Source organism: Selaginella moellendorffii, unplaced genomic scaffold (genome assembly GCF_000143415.4).
Source record: "Selaginella moellendorffii unplaced genomic scaffold, v1.0 SELMOscaffold_106, whole genome shotgun sequence".
NCBI lineage: Eukaryota > Viridiplantae > Streptophyta > Lycopodiopsida > Selaginellales > Selaginellaceae > Selaginella > Selaginella moellendorffii.
Window position 1 is genome coordinate 227186 of NW_003314367.1, and position 19909 is coordinate 247094.

The window sequence follows — 19909 nt, forward strand, 5'->3', positions numbered from 1 at the left end:
GAAATGTGTCCAGGGAGCTGTTCATCTTCTCATCATCGATTCGCCTACTAGATGCGTTGCTGAGCCGGGGGTGGTTGATCAGTATACGGAGTTCTCGGATGCTTTACTGAAGAACTTGGTGAACCCTGCTTTCGGGATACTAGACAGAGCTGGCTACATGGTGGTGTTTGTGCTATCGGATGATTTGCCGGCTTTGAATAACACTGCAGAAACTTGCAAGCTGAAGTTCCTGCAGACAAACTACGTGCACACGGCAAGGTCCTGGGGATACCGTATTTTTAGAAAGGTTATTCTGAGTTAAATGGCGACCAGCACAAATCGTTGATGTGGCAGGACTCGCTAACGTGGTGGGACTCGCTGATATGGCAGGACATGCTGATGTGGCGGGACTCACTGACACGGCAGGACTGGAGAGCAGAGGTAAAACAAACTCTGTGTTGAGTTAAGTAGCGGCCAACACAAATCGCTGATGTGCCAGGACTCCTGGAAAGGTAACTCATCCTTTCGAAATTGGTACTTTTTAATGTGGAAAGCATCATTGCCATGTGTATTTTCGGTTCCCCCTACTCCAAGGTTGCAAAGAACAGGGACATCCTGAACACATGCTACACTCCTTGACGAGCCAGAAGATTTCCAGTTCCCATGGTATACTATTGTTTGTTAGCAGATAGCAGCGAAAATAGTTGAAGAGTTATGTTTATACTAGCAATTGCCAGCAAATGCTGGGTGGTTGGCAAATTTGATGCCATTTGAAGAGGTTTCCTGAGCTTAGCTATGTTTGCTATTTCAACTGAAAGACATTCTCTTGACAAAATGTGTTATAAGCATTATATAAGCTAGATTAGATCACTATTGAGTTGCATTCCTCCATTTTGAACACAAAAAGCCCAAAGAATACTTCCAAGTCCATCTTTGGTGCAGGTGTTGCTACTTGTTCCACAGCCCGCTAGAGAGGTTCCTGGGATGAGCTGAAAACCATTATATTGCAATGAGAGCTGCACTCAAGAAGCAATAGGATGAAAAGTATACTTCTGCCATTAGCAACTTAATAGCATGTTGCCATAACTAAAATGGGACACCATCCAAGGCACACCAGTCAATGCTAGCTTTGTTGTGGTGTGCACTTGAAACTCACAATTGCAAGTCAAGGGTGGCTGAGTAGATAGTTTTGTGGAATCATGGTTATATTTAGAATTGTGCCATGTATTTGTCAATCTACTTAAGAATTTCAGCATAGACTGTATTCACAGTGTAAAAGTGTTGATCATGTGGTATAAGATTGCCTTGAAGGGGGGTTACAAGCACTTGAACACGAAGTTGTTCAAGTGATCTACACCTTGACAAAGCAACATAAAGTTGACCATGTGTGAAAACAAGTTGGGGGAGGTAAATGCCAACATGGTTGAAAGTTTGGCCTTGGGCTTTAGAAATAATTAAGCAATAACCCAGACGAACTGGGAATTGTCTTTGGGACATCTTGAAAGGGATTTCAATATCAGAAGATGTAAGGGTAATATGTGGAATAAAAACTCGCGATCCCTTGAATTGTCCCGTGATAATTTCACAATCTAAAACGTTTTGAAATGCTTGCTTGAGAATGAGGTGAGTGTCATTGCATAAACCAATTTGTGGAGATATGTTCCTAAGAAGAATCAAAATCACATTTTTTTTTAGAATTAATTTGTGTGGTGGTAGTCCCGATGGGGTGATTGAATTTAAGAATTCAATTGGGAACTCTTTAGGGTGATATGAGTCAACCGTGTCAATGCTCAAATAAACATATGGATCACCTGGTAGTCTTCCAACAATGTTATTATTTATTCTAAATGTGTCATCATTGAGTGGGGTGAGAATAACCTTTGATGTAGTTGTATAGGTATTTATAATATCATCGGTATTTGGGAAAACAAAGTTTACAATAGGTGTAGAGATAGATAATGCATGTGGTATTTTGATAATATTTGGTGGGAGACATGGCAACTGCAAACTACTATCATCATTGCCAAGTTTGAGAAGCCATTCAGAAAAACAAAGATTGCTTGAATGCATATTCTTTGTTAGTGTTAGTGTTGTAAAAAGTGACCATAGTCTATTCATTTTAATTGAGCTTGAAATAATAAAGGTTCTATGGCCATGGGGAACAACAGGAAAGGTTTGACGAAAGTCACCACTTGTAATCACTATAACGCCTCCAAATGGTTTAGAATTACATTTGAGATGCTTTAAACATTTATCAACCACAGAGAAAGCATGTGTGTGGACCATACTAATTTCATCCCATGTGAGAACATTTGCTTGTTTAATGGTTTTTCCAATATCACTATTAATTGTTAAAGCAGAGACAGAAGTTTCATTTAAAGGAACAGGAAGTTTAAAAGTTGTATGTGTTGTTTGACCATATTTTAGCAAAATGTTTGCAATCCCAGTCCATGCCATACTGATTACTTTTATTTTTTAAAATTGTAATGCTGTAATGATGGTATTAAGTAGAAAAGTTTTTCCAGTACCATCAATAAAGAAACATTGATGTTGGTTAGTGTCAATGGCATTTATAATGAGTTCAAAAATATAACGTTATTCATAACTGAATTGATTTATGTTTGCATTTATTTGGTCTTGTGATGGGTCATGGATCTCTATATTAAGCATGTGTTTGATAATGGGAGTAAGAGTTGGGAGTGGTAAACCAAAATCACAATTAGATTTATTGTGTAGTTGGAATTTTGAATTAATATCGACTAAAACAATGTCAAAATAGTTTATATCATTTCTAGCATAATCCTCAAACATATCAATTTTGAATTGATCCCATAATAGAATTGGATCTTTTGGTGAACAATACAAATAAATAAAAACAAATAATTGTCTTAATTGGGATGGCATTTTAAAAGTAGAAACTTCTTGCATGCAATGTTGCCATTCTGAATCATCTGCTAAAAGTCCCATTGCCATAACTACTTGTTTAAAAGAGGAGAAAATAACATCTTTGACAGTACATATATCCTCAAATGATATAACACCTTTTTTATGGAATAATATAAACCACAAGTGGTACAACTCATTATTAGAAGGAGATATGGAATACATTCTTGGTATGAGTTTAGCTTTTCGCTTGTGTAATTGCCATTTATGAGAGGATTTGTTATATGTGTAATGTAACGAAATTTGAGCATATGTATATTGCCTTGCATTAATATATTGCATGTTTAAATTGAACTATTGTGTAAACATTGTTCCATTTTGAGTGGCTCTTTCTAGTGCTTCTTGTTCATGACTTGGTTTGAAATAGACATTTTGAAAATTGGGTAAATGAATTGGAAGGTGTATAATAGTTAGTGATTTATCATGCATACGAAACTTAAATATATGCCACATAGCTTCAGGAGCAGAAATATATCGAGCATCGACAAAACTTGAGATTTCATCCCAATTTAAAGTCCCTCGTTCTTCAGATGCAATTAGGAATTCTAATGTTGCACAATCATAACCTTTGTATACATATTGAAATAAATATTTAATACTTTTAATAGAAGCGCAGATCTCTACATTAATGTGTGCTTTATATTTTTTACAAAGGTATTTATTATAAGGAACAACCCATCTATTGTCAATAGTACAACCATTCTTTATGAAAATGCGTCTGTTATTGGGTCGGTAGTAATCAGGATAACCATCAACACAATAAATGGTTTCAACATTAAATTCTTTTGGATAATTTTTAGAGCATTTATTATTTTCCATATAAGGGCTTCTAGGATTTAAATTACCATATAGACCATGTATCATATGATTTATAATTATGTTATGCAATTCTGGTTCTAGCAGTGGGTGTGGCAACTATGCGGTGACAAATTCATCAACCGAATCACGATTTCTTATCTTGTCTTCACTTGATAACATTGCTAAGAAATGACAATGAGGCAAACCTCTTTTCTAGAATTCAATAACATAAACATATGCTATGCACTTCCCAAAAATTCCTTTGATACTTATGTCATGTAGGAATTCTTTAAGCTTTAAGTTGAAAACTCTTGAAATAAGATTAGGTCGATCCTCAGGTGATTCATTCAGTTGTAAGTTTTGCACAATTTCAGGCCACTTTGGGTTGTATGTAAATATAATAAATAAGTCAGATTTCCAAAATGTGTGACAATAGCAATAGCATCTTGATAATATTGTTGCATTACTCGTGGGCTACCAAGAAATGTAGAAGGCAAAATTATAACTTTTCCAGGTTCAGCATTATTAGTAACAACTCTGTTGCTAACATAGTCCATAATACCTGTGTAGTAATCCACTTTTAAGTGTTTTTGATAAGTACGAAAGAAATTAAGGTTGTTAGATTCAACCTTTACATATGCATCAACTATAAATTGTTGAGTGAGTTTCTCAGCATGTAGCAATTGATCATAAAGGAAAGAGTTGCCAATGCTATCTCGTTGAGATAATCAATATGCATAGTACTGGAGTAGCGTTACATGCAACTCATTGTGATAGATTTTTTCATGCCAACCTTTATCACCAAATGGTAAAAGTAAAGGATAAACCATAGGATCATAATTTTCATTAAGAATAGAGATTTTTGTTGGCTGTGAGTTATATGGATGTATGCATATTTCTCTATCAAGAGATGGCTCACCCTCATCAATAGTGAAAACAATAGCAACATCATTAGTCCGTGGTAAATTATAACAATGTAGATTAATACTTTCACTTCTAACAATCATATAAACACCATGTTTTGGAGTTCCATTGCAAATTGAGCGATATTGTTCTTGTGATTCAAGATTATACATCATTTGAAAAGCTTGTGCATACGGGTTTATTGTTCTTAGCAATTTATCTAATTGTAATAATAAATTAGAATCACAATTTGTGTTGAATGGGTTTTGCTTTCTAATATTTGTAGCCTTAGATGCGTCAAGCATGTAAAGTTGTCCATATGATGGTGGCACGTTAGCAGCAGGATATGCTGTAGCAATATTGTGATAAATTTGACCATGTATTCTAAAGCAATATGAGCCTTTACCACTTAAATTATCAATATTATCACCCATTGATGCAAAAGCTAAAGCACTGTTGAAATTTCTTATGTTAATTTTAAAATTGAAGTTTTTATTTTCATTAAAAAGCATATGCAATATAGTAGGTAAAGATGAAAGTTGGGGAAGGGAAACCTTTCCATTCTGGCAGCACATTGATTTTGACTCATTTTCAAAATGTAATGCACCACAAAAGACATATATGGATGACATATTTCCAATATTAAACGTATGTATTTTATGGTCATTATAATTCTTTTGATGTGCTAATTTATAGACTGTATAACTGTGATGATTACATATATTTGTATTAGTTTCATTAGCATTTTCAAGGTTTATATTTGTATGACCTTCATCAGCATATGCTATGTTTGTATTAGCATTGTCAAGATTTGAAGTAATTTTTTCATTAGCATGTTCAAGGTCTAGATTAGTTTCTTCATTAGCATATGCAAGGTTGTTGTGAATATGATTATATGTGCTAGTGTCAGTAATTGGAGGCAAATGGTGACGTATGCCTCTGAATACTTTGCAAAGCCAAGGCATATTTGCTAGGGATGATAAATGAGATGAAATAACCTATCTAGTGTAAATATAAACTTAAAGCAAGAAGTAAAAAAAGAAAGTCAAAGCACTTATCTTAAAATTTTCAGAGATTCTAAGTAAAAGCCTGAACTCACATTCTTACACTGGAAAAAAAAAAAAAAAGACTATACAATGAGAGCACAATCTGTACACACCTTAATCTGTAAACAAAAGCAACCAATAAAACCTTGGTGAGCAGCCGTGAGACGTGGGTGGAGTTTGCAAGTTAGAGAACTTACCTTGAGCTTGTTCTCTCTTGCAAAAGGACAGGGCTAATGGTTTTGGCCGTGAAGGCTAGCTCTGCCATTGGATAGCATCCACAAACCCAAATGAAGACGTCTCAAATTTTCACAGCACACAAAAATCCAGATTGTTGGGGTTGGGGGCCAAATTAGTGGCTGCCGGCCTGACGCTGAACACAGACCTCTACAGGAAAAAGCACAATTGCTGCAATTGCCACTGATCCAAGCAAGTGTTAGCTCAATTGCGGCAGGGCATCTAGGGCGAGCTAAAAAGAACGGGCACAGGGGCAGGACACCACTGGTGACACATGTCACATGCCTATCTTGCCTCGCTTGGAGCCAATGACCACCGGAGCTGTGGTGGCTCTCTCGCACTTACTGCACTTTTAAAAGCCTGAAACGCAGCTCCAAGGAAGTATGTGTATGTCGTTCTGCTGTCCAGAATGGTGCCCTACTTGCCATCAAAAACTTCGGGCTTTAAGCGCAACAAATTCCTTTGAGCATCAAGTTGTATTAAGGACTGGAAAAAAAGACAAAGCTCCACACCAGCACCCAACCTTAGCACTAACAGCAGCTCTGCGGAGAACAGCACCGAATTGTTCTCTAAGTTCGCAAGATCAGTGTCGCAAGGCTCCTCCTAGGACGGGTTTCTCAGTGCTGGCCTCTTTAGCAGACTTAACAGGAGTGGTGGCGAGAGTGCCACCACCACCACCACCACCACTTAGACATAGTCTCTTTGTCATTGTTGTGGAGAAGAAAAAAACTAGGATGATAGGAAAACTAATGCTTTGCTACTGTTGTTTATAGCTTTCAACTCTAACAAAGTCATAAAGAATGAACGAATACCTACGATGGGGATCAGACGACGTAAAAACCATGTCTTTTGGAGGCTGAAAACCACTGAGTGTCATCGCACCACCCCTCTTGTCCATCCCTCCACTGCTGCCACTAGGTGGACCACTGGGCCATTTACTCGCTCTCCTCTAGAGCTACGCCCTTTCCCTAAAGCAGCAGTGGAGATCCTCCATGCCAGGAGTGACGGTGGCAAGACTGTAGCTCCGGATCTGCTGCTGGTGCCTGTTCCTGCGGGGATTGCTGTGGCGATTGAGCAGGAGATCTCTGAGTGGAAGATCTCTGCCTAGGAGATCCGGGAGCCACAGCTTCACTGACCATTTACTCGAGTGCATCGCTCTCTTGCCCTTTCCCTAAAGCAGTGGCGCTCCACATCGAGAGTGACGGGGCGATTTGTGCAGGAAAGACACATGTCGCTGTGCCTTCTTCTCCCGCCCCACGCAGCTTGGCCGACTCCCATTGGCAGAGAGCAAATATCAGAAAAATTTCTTGCGCAACCATGGCTACTGACCCTGGCCCGGGCCTGGGATCCAACGGTCGGGGAGCCTCCCTGCTATCACTAGATTATCTATCACAATAAGGAGGAGTTGCTGAAATTTCTGGGCTGCCAAATCCAGCCAATCGCAGCCGTCCGATGGGGGGTAACTGTAAAGGGGTTATTTCTTTAACCACATTTTAGTGAATAATCGCGCTGATGTTTGCTCTTGGCCAATGGGAGGCAGCCAAGCCATGTGGGGCAGGAGAGGAAGGCGCAGCGACCCGTGTCATATGCATGTGTTCTGTAACAGATCTTGCTGGAATTCCAGCCCTCCTGCTAGAGCTCGCAGAGAAAATCCAGTGCCGATCAATGCAACCCGGGATTGTGGGCGATGCCAGTGATCACTGCTGTCCAGGAGACTAGATTTGGATCCAGCATGGCGCGGAAGATCGCGATCGCGGGGCTAAGATGGCCGAATTGGATGTAGCTCGTGAGGATGGTATTCCAGGACACTGCGTTGCTCTCACTCGCCATGGAGAGGAGGATCTTTGCCTTGGGCAAATGCCCAAAATCCCAATCATTGATGTGTATGTCCAGATTGTGGATGTTCAGAGGTGTGGTGGATCTTCTCCCAAATCGCAGTGAAACCGATCTTAGCGATGGCCGATGGGGATATGTTGAGTTCACATCTCTCGAAGCTTTCCACAAGGCAAACCGGTGGCTAAACCAGAGGGGAAAAACTGAGAAGAAGATCCGCAGCTTGGAAGAGGAAAAGCGCGAGGAAACAGAAGAGGAGAAGCACGAGGAAAAGTCTTGGAGTGTTAGCGCGCTCCGGATTCTGATCAGACTCACCGAGCAGCTTTACGAGGAGCTCAACGGCAAATCCAGCGACCGAGAGAGGATCAAGCGAGCGCGGAAGATAATGTGGCTCCAGAAAATGCTGTATAGGATCTCGAGTGAGAGGAAACCGTGGAAGGAGCTTCAGTCCGGCGAGGTGGTCTTCGTGAAGGAGGCAAAAGAACTATATGATCGTGCAGGGAGAGATTTTGTTGCCGAATTCAAGAGGAGACAGGTAAGTTTGATATACCTTCCAGATTCCAGATGGCTGTTAGCTAATAATGTGTTTGTTGTAGAGAGCTGGAGTGAACGATGAGTGTTTGTTTTGTCGGAACCATGATGGCAAGAAGATGATCGGCCGGGCTGGAGCGAACTCTAAGACGACTAGACCCTAGGTTTACCTGAGAAGAGAACACGAGAAAACTGTTCTAAGCACGTCGAAGAAACGAGAAATGAAGCTGGCTCCTAGCTCGAGAAGTTGGCTGCAAGGATTGGTCAACTGGAGGCCAGTGCTCGGACTCTAACATCGGAGAAGCCAACTCTCAAGAGTCAAATCCAGAAGTTGGATCCGGTAAGGCTGTCCATGATAGTAGTGAGGAACGACGTAAACCAGTGCCAGATGGCTGCAAGATGGCGAGAAGACAATATAGCTGAAGCTGCTTGTGACTGGGGTTTCAGATGGCTGCGGAGACTATAAGACAGACTATGCTAGACGTTCTCTCTCATCTGGTGGAATGAGGGAAGTGTTCGGACAGGAGCCCCAGGGGATAATGGCTGATGGAGTCGTGTTGAGAGTGGCCCTGTGCCACGTGGCTAGTCCACGTGGAGAGACACGAGTCTTCACCGGTTCACCATGTCACACATATGTACATTTTCCATTCCATATATGCTATGACAGATCTTGAGCACCATCACACGGTTTCACCTTTCATTAGATGGTATTGGAGCAATGCCTGGGAGAGCAAGAAGAATTCGAAACCGTAGGATCAGGGCGACACTTGCTAGGGTGAATCGGAGCCTCGACAGAGGCGTGCCCTAATCCAAACGCTCCAGGCCTTGCAAGAGGCACTGGACGACTAAGAACCTGGACCTAGACTTGAACGAGTGGTGGGATTGGGTGTCAGCACCCATGGCAGCCACTGTTCCTACAAATCCGCCTCCAAATCCACCACCTATTTCCCCTCCCATCACAAATCCGACTGTGCCTACAGCGGATATCGTTTCAGTGGACGCAAATCCACCAAAATTTGATGGGAGGAACTGGCGCTTCTGGAAGACAAAATTCGAATCCTATATGGATGAACGAGGCCTCTGGGACATCACCACAGGAACTGAGACACTTCCAGATACAGCTACAGTGGATGAAACTGCGAAGTATCGCAAGAAGGACCGGAGAGCTTTGGGCAAATTCCATGCAGCGCTGGAGGGGCGAGAATTCCATTGCATTGGACGGTGCAAGAGTGCAAAGGAAGCGTGGGAGGCCATGAAGCAGACTTACCAGATCCCTTCAACATCCCATCGCATATTTTTACGGAAGCAGCTTCATGCATTGGTGATGGCTGAAGGGGATGACCTCAAGGATCATCTTGCTGGTGTGAGAACCATCTTAGATGATCTTAAGGATGTGGGAGCAAACATAGAGGATGAAGAAGAAGCAGAGCTGGTGCTCGTCACACTTCCTCCATCCTTTGATCCTCTCATACGTAGCCTCACTACCACTGGAACTCCTCTAACCCTGAATGGCGTGATCAGTAGCCTCCAGGACGATGATCTGAGACGAAGAGCAACAACAGGATCAGAGGCCGTTGCATTCTACTCTTCTCTCAGGAAAGAAACAGAGAACAAAGGGAAACAAGGAGCCTCTTCATCCAAGAAGCCCAAGTGTTCTCATTGCAACAAGAAAGGCCATGACGAAGCTCAATGCTGGGTGAAAAATCCATCTCTCAAGCCTGTAAGGAACAATGCAAAGAAAAAGGTGGTACACGCCTTCATCTTGTCACGAGCTATGGCTGTGGCAGCACTGTCTGCAGAGTGCATCTACCTGGATTCTGCTGCTACAGACCATATGTTCAACAGTGATAAGTACTTTGAAGCCTATGTTCCTACAGCCACAGAAGAGTATGTCATCGTTGGCAATGCCCAGCAGCTTGCTGTGAAAGGAGTTGGAACCATCAAGTTCACTTTACCACAAGGAATAGTCGTAAAGATCCACGAGGTTCTTTATATTCCTGGTTTATGTGCTAATTTGTTCTCTGTGGGACAATTTGCTGAGGATGGGTATCAGTTCGCCATTACACCTCGCCAATTCCAGCTGATCTCGACCACAGGAGCCATCCTCACAGCGTCCCGGCCTGGACGGCGTGACCTCTACCGCCTTACCATGCTGCCAGATCTTGCTGGACGGAGTCTGGGCCTACACGCACAAAAGACAACGACCAGTCACTCACTGGAGCTTTGGCACGCACGCCTGGGGCATCCTAGTGCTGATAGAATCAAGCAGCTCGCACGCGAGCAGATGGTTGAAGGTCTAGACCTGGACCCAAGAGCCGTTCTTCCATTTTGCCAGGGCTGTCAGCTAGGAAAATCTACTCGCCAACCTTTCCCCAAGACTGGAGCATCTCGAGCTACAGAGCTCATGGAACTTGTACACACTGATGTGTGTGGCCCGATGGCCACCACAGCAGTGGGAGGTATCCAATACTTTATCAGTTTCATTGATGACTACAGTCGTCGCACTATGATCTACCCTATGGCTCGCAAATCCCAATCGTTACACTACTTCCAGACTTTCAAGGATATGGGAGAAACACAAACTGGGAAAATGCTCAAGCGATTGAGAAGTGATGGTGGAGGCGAATTCACTTCCAATGCTTTCAGCTGTGTGAGCAAGGAGGGATTGTGCGAGAACTTACAACGCAAGAGACTCCACAACAGAATGGCGTAGCTGAGCGCAAGAATCGCACACTAGTGGAGAGTGCTCGGGCAATGCTACTTTCCAGTGGTTTGCCTCGCAGCTTCTGGTTTCACGCTGTCTTGACGGCGAACTATCTCCAGAACCGGCTCCCCACTGACATCACTCCATGGAGTGACCTACAGTTACGCATCTGAGAATATTCGGGTGTGAAGCGTGGGCACACATCCCTGATGGAATGCGCAAGAAATTGGATCCCAAGAGCCAGAAGGCTGTGTTTGTGGGCTACAGCCTCGATCACAAAGCCTATCGTCTCTGGAATCCAATCACGAAGCAGGAGATCCTGAGCAGAGATGTGGTTTTCAACGAGAATTCCTTTCTTCCTTCTAGTCAAGGTTCTACTTCCAGACCTACCTTGACCGAAGAAAATGACGTTGAAGCGGAACAAGATCAGTTGACTGTCGGCACGATCACTGTGCCGCTTCAAACAGTCCCTACACAACAACCCATGCCCACTTCTACTCCAACACCACCAACCCCGCCGCCTCCTCCAGATCCTCTACGCAGATCGATCCGCACAAGGCGGCCTACTGAGCATCTCATCGAGACAATGGTCTCCTCTCGTGCAGCTGGGACTCCTACTGTTCCGAGGACCTATGGAGAAGCCATGGCCTCACAGGAAGCGTCTTACTGGCGTGTAGCAATGGAAGCCGAGATTGCTTCACAGAAAAAGAACGAGACACATGTTCTTGTTCCAACTGTGCCTTCCAATCGCCAGATTATCAAGAGCATGTGGGTGTATGCTCTGAAGCTTAATCCTGATGGCTCGGTTCGCTACAAGGCGCGATTGGTGGCGAAAGGATGCTCGCAAGTTCCTGGACTTGACTACAACGACACCTTTGCTCCAGTGGTTAAGCATTCTACTCTTCGTTCCTTGATTAATTTTGCTGCGGTGGGAGACTTTGATCTGGAACAGATGGATGTGACCACGGCGTTTCTTTATGGCGCGCTTGAAGAAGAAATCTATATGGCACAGCCAGAAGGATTTCTAGCCGCTGGAAAAGAGGATCATCTCTGGCTTCTCAAGAAAGCTGTCTACGGCTTGAAACAAGCACCCAGATCTTGGTACAAACGCTTTGACGATTTTGGGCTTTTCCCGTAGCGAGGCAGCCCGAATCTTTATACTCGGGTGGAGGGTGAATCATTTGTGATCATCGCTCTTTATGTTGATGATACTCTTGTCATCCATAATCATCGCTTAATGTTTCTCCAGGTTAAGTGAGATCTTTGCAGCCAATTTGAGATGAAAACTCTTGGCTCAGCTTCCTACTTTCTTGGCATGGAACTTGTGCGTGATCGCTCTCAACGCACTATCTATCTTCACCAAGCCAAGTATATAGAAGAGATGCTGGCCAGGTTTTCTATGACGAGCTCTAATCCAGTGGCAACACCAATGGAACTAGGCTGCCAGCTTTCACGAGCCATGTCTCCTGAGACAGAGGACGACAAGAGAGCCATGGACTCCATCCCTTACAGACAAGCTGTTGGCAGTCTCATGTATCCAGCTGTTTGTACGCGCCCAGATATTTCTTTTGCCGTGAGCAAAGTTAGCCAATTCCTGGCTAATCCTGGATCTCAACATTGGGCAGCGGTGAAACACATCTTCAGGTACCTTCGAGGTACTACTTACCTTGGATTGTGCTACCAGGGAAAAGCGCTTCACGGGCTACTGTGATGCTGATTTTGGGGGAGACTGTGACACACGCAAGTCCACCTCTGGCTATTCGTTTTCCCTGGGCAGTGCGACAGTCTCGTGGTGCAGCAGGAAGCAAAGTACAGTGGCAACCTCTAGTACTGAAGCAGAATATTTGGCAGCCTCACAAGCTACCAAAGAAGGTGTGTGGTTACGCTCACTACTTTCTAACCTTGGTGTGAGTGTGAAGACTCCCACTCGCCTCTTCTGTGACAATCAAAGCTGCATTGCGTTAGCGGCCAATCCTCGCTTTCATTCACGCACCAAACACTTTGGGATTCATCATCATTTTGTTTGTGAGAAAGTGGAAGATGGCACAATTGAGCTGATCTACTGCGACACGACCACTCAGGTTGCAGATATCTTCACAAAAGCACTACCCCGAGATCGATTTCAAGTCCATCGCGAAGGGCTGGGACTTTCTCCACTGATGAGCATCATTCGTGATGGCCACAGTGCCAGTGGGAGTGTTGAGAGTGGCCCTGTGCCACGTGGCTAGTCTACGTGGAGAGACACGAGTCTTCACCGGTTCACCATGTCACACATATGTACATTTTCCATTCCATATATGCTATGACGGATCTTGAGCACCATCACACGGTTTCACCTTTCGTTAGAGGAGTCGAATCTGCTGCACGAGGTGGAGCTCTCGGCCAGGAGCACATCGAGAAGAGGATGGCAGAGTTTGGAAGCGAAAGGCAAGCCTGGAGAAGCAAGTAACTGGCAGCTGATGGAGAGGATCACGGGGCTCTAGGCACTCGAGGAGAGAGAGACGTGCCTGATGCAAAGGAAAGCTTTGGGAGACTGAACAAGGAGCTTGCTTGATGTTTTTTTTTTTTTTCTTCTCTAGATTGGAGCTCACTCGATGCATTGCAGATCCTTCATGCTTGCAAGCTTGTAACAATCGACCTGAAGAGACCAAGTGCCAGGTAAGTCTCGAGATTTTGTGTAAAACTTCTTTTGGATCAATTAATTGTTGTGATTCGTGAATACTTTCAAATAAAATGCAAAGACATTTTTGAGAACAAGGTGGGAATTTAACGATTGTGCAGTGAGCCGCAAGACAAGGTATTTCCCAGTCCCACCACCCTGGGGCTCTTGGGTGGTGGGAATACTAAGATAATGTAGACAGTAATTGATTAAGTAGTAATATTTTAAAATCTTTATTCTAACAGTAAATATAGTTTATTAGTACATAATACTATGTAATTACAGTTTCTATAGTATATATATTTACAAAAGATTTTTTTAGTAATTATTTTCTTGACTGGATCTGAGTAATGTTCCTAAAAACTTAATGTTTTATATTTTAGGTAAACCACATAATTAAGTAATGTCTTGCTAATAAAAATGAGTAATAATTATTCTTAGTAATTATTCTCTTAATATAAGCTTATCCCAAATAAAAATATAACTTACATATAACATATTATTAATAATAGAAATTTTTTTTTTCTGGGTCTAAATATATTCATATTTCCAAATAATAATTGTATCTAATATTTTTATTAGTATTTCGCGTTGCCATCATGCCGGTTTGTGATCGCACTGAAGTTCTGGGGTAATGGCCTGGATCACATGGTAACGGAACCTCGCTCTAAGCCTATGGCTAGAGCACCTAAAGGCAAAAGGCGGGGAAAGTACCCATGAGGCTTCTGTTTCGGATGTTTTAGCTATGAACTGGTTTCTCAACAGACTTCAGTTTGAGATGCAGACTCCGGTACAGCTAGAGGCACCCACCATGAATATTTATTCTTACTTTTCTCTGGGAATATATTTTGTTCTAAATATTTATAATATCAAGTTTACAAGAATTGACTTTTGTGTTCACCTAACATTTGCTGGGCATAATTCCCTCAATTCTTCTTTCAAAGTAGAATACAATATTTATTTTTTGATATTATTCTACTTTTAATTTTTAATATAACAAAATTATAACAATCAAAACAATATTTTGCTAATAGGACAGCACATGCTGGGCAAGTGCTAGTAGTTTATATTTAGTTATATATATATATATATATATATATATATATATATAATAATTATGTTTTCATAAAATCCTTAAACTTGACACAATAACCGTGTACCAGAATATTCTTTGTATGGAAAAGAATATTATGTACCAATTAGAATTCCCCCTCAGTGGAATGTAACAAAACATAGAGTTGACTATTTTCATAGAATATGTTTTTTGCAAACATTTTGTTAATTATATGTTAAATATTAACCCACTTCGCTTAACTTCACCGACAATGTCTCCCTTTACTCTGCTTCTGCTTCAATTGATTCATTCCCAGTTGCAAGAGTTCCAATGAGGTTATCTCTTTATCCCGCTGCTGCATTTACATTAGCGTTGGATCTCCTCGCGTTCGGCCTTTCAGTTGGTTCTTCGTCCACAAGGTATCATGTAAGCCGCCTTCACTTCGCCCTTGAATTCACGTTTTCTGGCTGTAGGAAACCATTCAAGACGAGATTTCATCTGATCACACCAGAATCAGATGCATCCCCAAGAGAGGAGGGGTAGCAAGCGGCTTAGCTATCGGAGCTGCCGTGTGTTTGCCTCTCGGCTAAATCACCGCCACAGCCGCCACAAAATGCACTTGCTGTTCTTCGTCGCTTCATCGACGCGGATGCAAGATCGCTGCAATTATCCTCCTCACTCTTTCCTGGTATTTTCAGCAAGAAAGAAAAATTCATTTATTTAAAAGATCAACTTTTGTGGTAATGGCAGGATCTCTTTCGTGATCGCTGAGCTCTTCTTGAACACGGCGGCCAGCCTCAGCAGTTACCAAGTGGAAAGGTTTGAAGAATCTGGTTGCAGCACTGTTCTGCAAGGCGTGAGTGTTGTCGGTGCTGCTTTTACACTCGTCACTTTGCTGCTCAGCATTGCCTACTTGTCCGTCTACATGAGCGGCATGAAGAAACAGAAGAAGAAGACGAGCACCGACGAAACAAGCCGGATTGTTGATATGGAAGTCGCAAAACCAGTTTAGATAGAAGCTGTAGGCTAGCGCTGTATAAGATCGATGATTCAGTTGACAGAGATGTGCGTTTCTAGCACCACCATCAGCCCAGCTCTGTACGTCTCGCTGCTGAAATCCTGCGCTCTTACCAGAGACTTAGCCAGAGGGAAACAACTTCACAGAGAGATCCATGCGTCCTGGCAAACAAACAACACAGTCCTCTGCAATCTGCTCGTTCAGATGTACGGGAAATGCGGGAGTTTGCCTGATGCTCGCGACGTGTTTGATAGTGTTAACCAGCCTAATGCGTTCACTTGGAACATCATGATCCGTGCATATACAGAGAATGGTCAGTTGCTGCAAGCGAGGATTTTGTTCGGCAACATGCCTATCAAGAATGTGGTTTCCTGGACGACAATGCTGGAAGCCTACAGAAGAACTGGTGGTCTTGAAGAGGCTGAGGATCTGTTGGAATGTGATGATATCTGGTTACGCTCACACGAAGCGTTTTTGCGAGGCCGAGGCATTGTTCGAAGAGATGCCGAGGAGAGATCTGGTTTCGTGGTCGCTGATGATCTCCGCGTATGCTCAAAATGGCGACACCGCTCGAGCAAAGGCTTTGTTTGACGGAATGCCTCAGCAGAATCTCATCGCCAGGAACACGATCGTAGCTGCGTACGCTTCGGAGGGCGATTTGGGACTTGCGAGGATGGTGTTTGATGCGATGCCGGAGAAGAAAGACGACGATCGTTAGAGAGTATGCGCAAAACGGTCATTTACGTGAGGCAAGGGTGTTGTTTGAAAAGATGCCTGAGAGTCGTGACCTGGAACTCAATGGTCACAGCCTATGCTCAGAACGGACTGGTTGATCAAGCTGTGGATGTCTTGAATCAGATGCCTTGCAGAGATGTGGTTTCCTGCAACGTTACGATTGCGGCATATTCGCACAACGGGCATAATCAGCAGGCCATCGCGTTGTTTCGAAAGATGGATCTTGAAGGCTTGCAACCCAACGAGATCACCTTCATTACGGTCTCCAACGCCTATGCAACGGTCTCGTTGTAGGAATAATGATGAACACGACAAGCAGTCCGAATCGTGATCAGATCTCTGGTGATTTCCGATTTGATTGAAGTTGTATATATATACAGCCATATATGAATCAAGGCGTGTGTTGAAGTGAAATTCGTTGTTCTTGCTCCGCTTTTCTTTCTTGGTATCGGAGCTTAGTTTCTGAACTCTTTCTTCTCCTTTCTTTGTGCCTCACATCATGAGCTGCAGCAAAGTTGGATTGATCATTCATTCATTCATTCATCACATAAACACTAGAGCGTAATAGCTATATGCTAATGGTTATGTTAGCGTTTTCTTCAGGTGTCATTCATCCATCAATCACAAAGATTTGAGTTTTGTTTGTTGTTAAAATTTAAATTTATAATCTTACATATACTGCAGTCATGACTTCCACAATTCATGCTGCAATCAACAGGACCTCCAGGCACTTCATGGCACACTGAAAGAGGACATACCCACAACCAAATTATGGACATCCCTCTATCATGTAAGCATTTGTTAAATTTTGATTTTGTGCGGATAGATCCAACGAGCTTGCCTTGAATTACGTTTGAATTGAAACTGATCGCAGGGACATCAAAACTACTTGGACAGCAATCAGCTTGACGACGATGGAAGGGTGAGAACTCCGAGCGTTCTGCGAGATCACCGAACTGGAGTACATTCTCGAAGTGTCGGGCCGGCTCACTCTCGAGTTTATGGACGTGTACAGGATTCGCGGCAGCAGCTTCAGCATTGACTTGCTGGAGCTGACAGACTTCGCAGACTATATAGTGACTACGAGATCATTCACGAGCACACCTTTTGTCCCGAGTTGGGAGGATCTTTTTATACCATTCTTTCTAGAGCTCCCATGATACTCCCTCGGAGCCAAACAAATAAAGGAATTAAAGGTACCTCTTTGGAAAAGTGGCGATTCTACGTAACACCAAGAAAAAATCACGGGTGCAGCGGATCGGAGCTCTTGCTCTCCAGAGGTTCTCGTTTTCAAGTCGAGGGTTGACCACTGCTGGGTTTTAGTTTTTGCTCCGCTTTCTCCACTTTGCAGGGCTTGGACAGGCCAAATAAAGGAATAGAGAAGAAAGAAACTCACTGTGAATCCAAGATATCACAGCTGTTCCTCCTTCGTGTTTTATGCGCGTGAGCTCCTCTTCGATCTGGAAGCCGACGGCGATCACCCTAGCACCAGAAATCCCCCGCCAAGAACAAGAGGACGAAATCCTGTCCTGGTCCTGGATCGATCCGCTGCTCCTACTCTAGCCACAAAACCTCGCGGAGCCACTACGCCGGCGCCAAGATCCACAGCTCCTCGCGAAATCACCACGACAAGATCAAGATTCCCGAGAATGCGCCCGCGGAGGAAGATATCCAGCGCCTCCGGCCCACTGCCGCTGGGAAGAATCCACGCCCGTGGCACAAGAGCAGCATCGATTCCTGCCGCCAATCCGGCTCCCTGGCTGCCATCTCTGTTGGAGCTCCGGAGACGCCGTCGCGCCGCGCCACCGCGCGAGGAAAGGTAAGACGGTGGAAGCCGAATCGGAGCCATGGAAATCGAGGAGCAAGCCGCCGCGGCCAGAGCCAGTGCTGGAGCCGGCAGTGCCGACAACAAAGAAGAGCTCTTCTCCAGGGCGAGGCCTCCACAGGAGACACAGATTGACGGCGACGAGGATGTCATGCGCGATGATCTTGCAGAGGTGCCCAAGCCCGTGGATGACACAAGTCAGCGCAGCCAGGGGGTCCCCAGCCAGGCAGCCTCGCCGCCGCCTCCAAATCGAGTGGAACCATCGGGGACCGCTTCTCCCGACGTGGATTGGCCTCGCGCTTCTCCTCTGTCGCTGTTCTCCGCCAGAAGATGGATCACGTCGCTTGGAAGGGGAGCGGGAGGCTTTAAAGGTCCAAGCTATACGAGCTTGTACCAAGGCAGCACAGAAAATCCTGGCAGGACCTCTCTCGCAGATCTTGCTCCCGGATTGCAGCAAATTTCGGAGCAGGGCTGCCCGAGCTGACGTCCCTTTCTCTCGCGAGCGTGAACCGACGAATTACCGAGCGAGCTCATGGTGGCCATGGGGCCGAAACTAGAGGAGCTCAGTATCTCGAATTGCAGGTAACCAACCGTCTGTGGTGCTTTGGCTTCTTACTGAGATCCGCTGGACTTTTTTTGTGCAGCGTTACGGTGGCGGCTGTTGCAGCTTGCGGTTCTACTCTGAAAAGCTTTGCACTTCGAAGGCTTGGAGCTTACAGACGTCACGTTACAGCACTAGGACCTCAGGTGAATCTTTACTGCCTTTCTTCTCATCTGCTACTTACACAAGCTTTGTTTTCTTCTCAGTGACGAGGTAGTGGCGGACTTCGTCACGGCCGCTGGAAGCTCGCTGCGCAACCTGTCCATCGCAAGCGTGAAAGCGTTCGTTCTTTGTCAGGCCCTTTTGCCGCAGAGCGACCGAGGACGGGTTTGGATTCCTTGTCCCAATCTCGTGGAGCTCAGACTCTTTCTTGCTCGTCTTTAAAAACTCAAATAAACAAAAAAACGCGATTCTTTAAACAATTTTTAAGAAAATTGTCCGAGTGTAACGGGCGACTTTAGGTTTAACACATTTTAGGGTTTGGCGGCTATGGCGGCTGAAGCGGTGAGGGAGCTGAAGAAATCGCTCAACGACGACGAGGGTTTCTTTGATAGGCACGAAGAGATGACTGATCTGCTCACACATATTGAGGGAGACAACCGCATCGCTGTAGTGCTGGGCCCCAACGATTCAGGCAAGTCCGCTCTGCTCAAGCAGCTCAGGAAGATGTGGGATACCAGCCCTTTGCTGAAAGCCCAGTTGCCGCTCTTCTACATGGACATGAGGGCTGCGGACTTCAGTTCCCCATAGCAGGCACAGATTGCAAGACAGATGCGAACTTCGGCTTTTTGGCTCATAGATGTGGCAGCTCAAAGTGCCCTGCAACTGGCTTCCATTGCTTAATGTCTATGTGACTTTAGAACCACTGCCGGAAAAGGTTGTCGAAGGTGTACATAATCACCACAACAGCCCGGTTTTGTTTGGTCATGGCTATGAAACATCCCAGGAGGGCTATGAAACATCTTAGGAAGGTGCCTATATCCTGGTCCGACCAGGTCCTGGGATGTTTCATAGCCATGACTAAGCAGGACCAGACTGTTGTGGTT

The 19909-nt window shown here is 44.2% G+C and overlaps 2 protein-coding genes and 1 long non-coding RNA gene across 3 annotated transcripts; all 3 read left to right on the plus strand.

Moving 5' to 3' along the window:
* The first annotated feature begins 7522 nt into the window (after nucleotides 1-7522).
* LOC9648016 lies at nucleotides 7523-9850 on the plus strand. The gene is made up of 2 exons (XM_024664010.1): nucleotides 7523-8271; nucleotides 8333-9850. Exons 1-2 carry the CDS (start codon nucleotides 7696-7698, stop codon nucleotides 8429-8431), a joined length of 675 nt encoding a protein of 224 aa, XP_024519778.1. The 5' UTR covers nucleotides 7523-7695; the 3' UTR covers nucleotides 8432-9850.
* Nucleotides 9851-14985: 5135 nt separating this feature from the next.
* LOC112342353 lies at nucleotides 14986-15772 on the plus strand. The gene is made up of 3 exons (XR_002990942.1): nucleotides 14986-15103; nucleotides 15158-15372; nucleotides 15435-15772. It is a non-coding gene; the product is annotated as an uncharacterized LOC112342353 (long non-coding RNA).
* A 134-nt stretch (nucleotides 15773-15906) lies between these two features.
* On the plus strand, nucleotides 15907-16293 carry LOC112342362 (pentatricopeptide repeat-containing protein At2g21090-like). The gene has a single exon (XM_024664047.1). The coding sequence runs from the start codon at nucleotides 15907-15909 to the stop codon at nucleotides 16291-16293; it is 387 nt and encodes a 128-aa protein (XP_024519815.1).
* Nucleotides 16294-19909: the final 3616 nt, after the last annotated feature.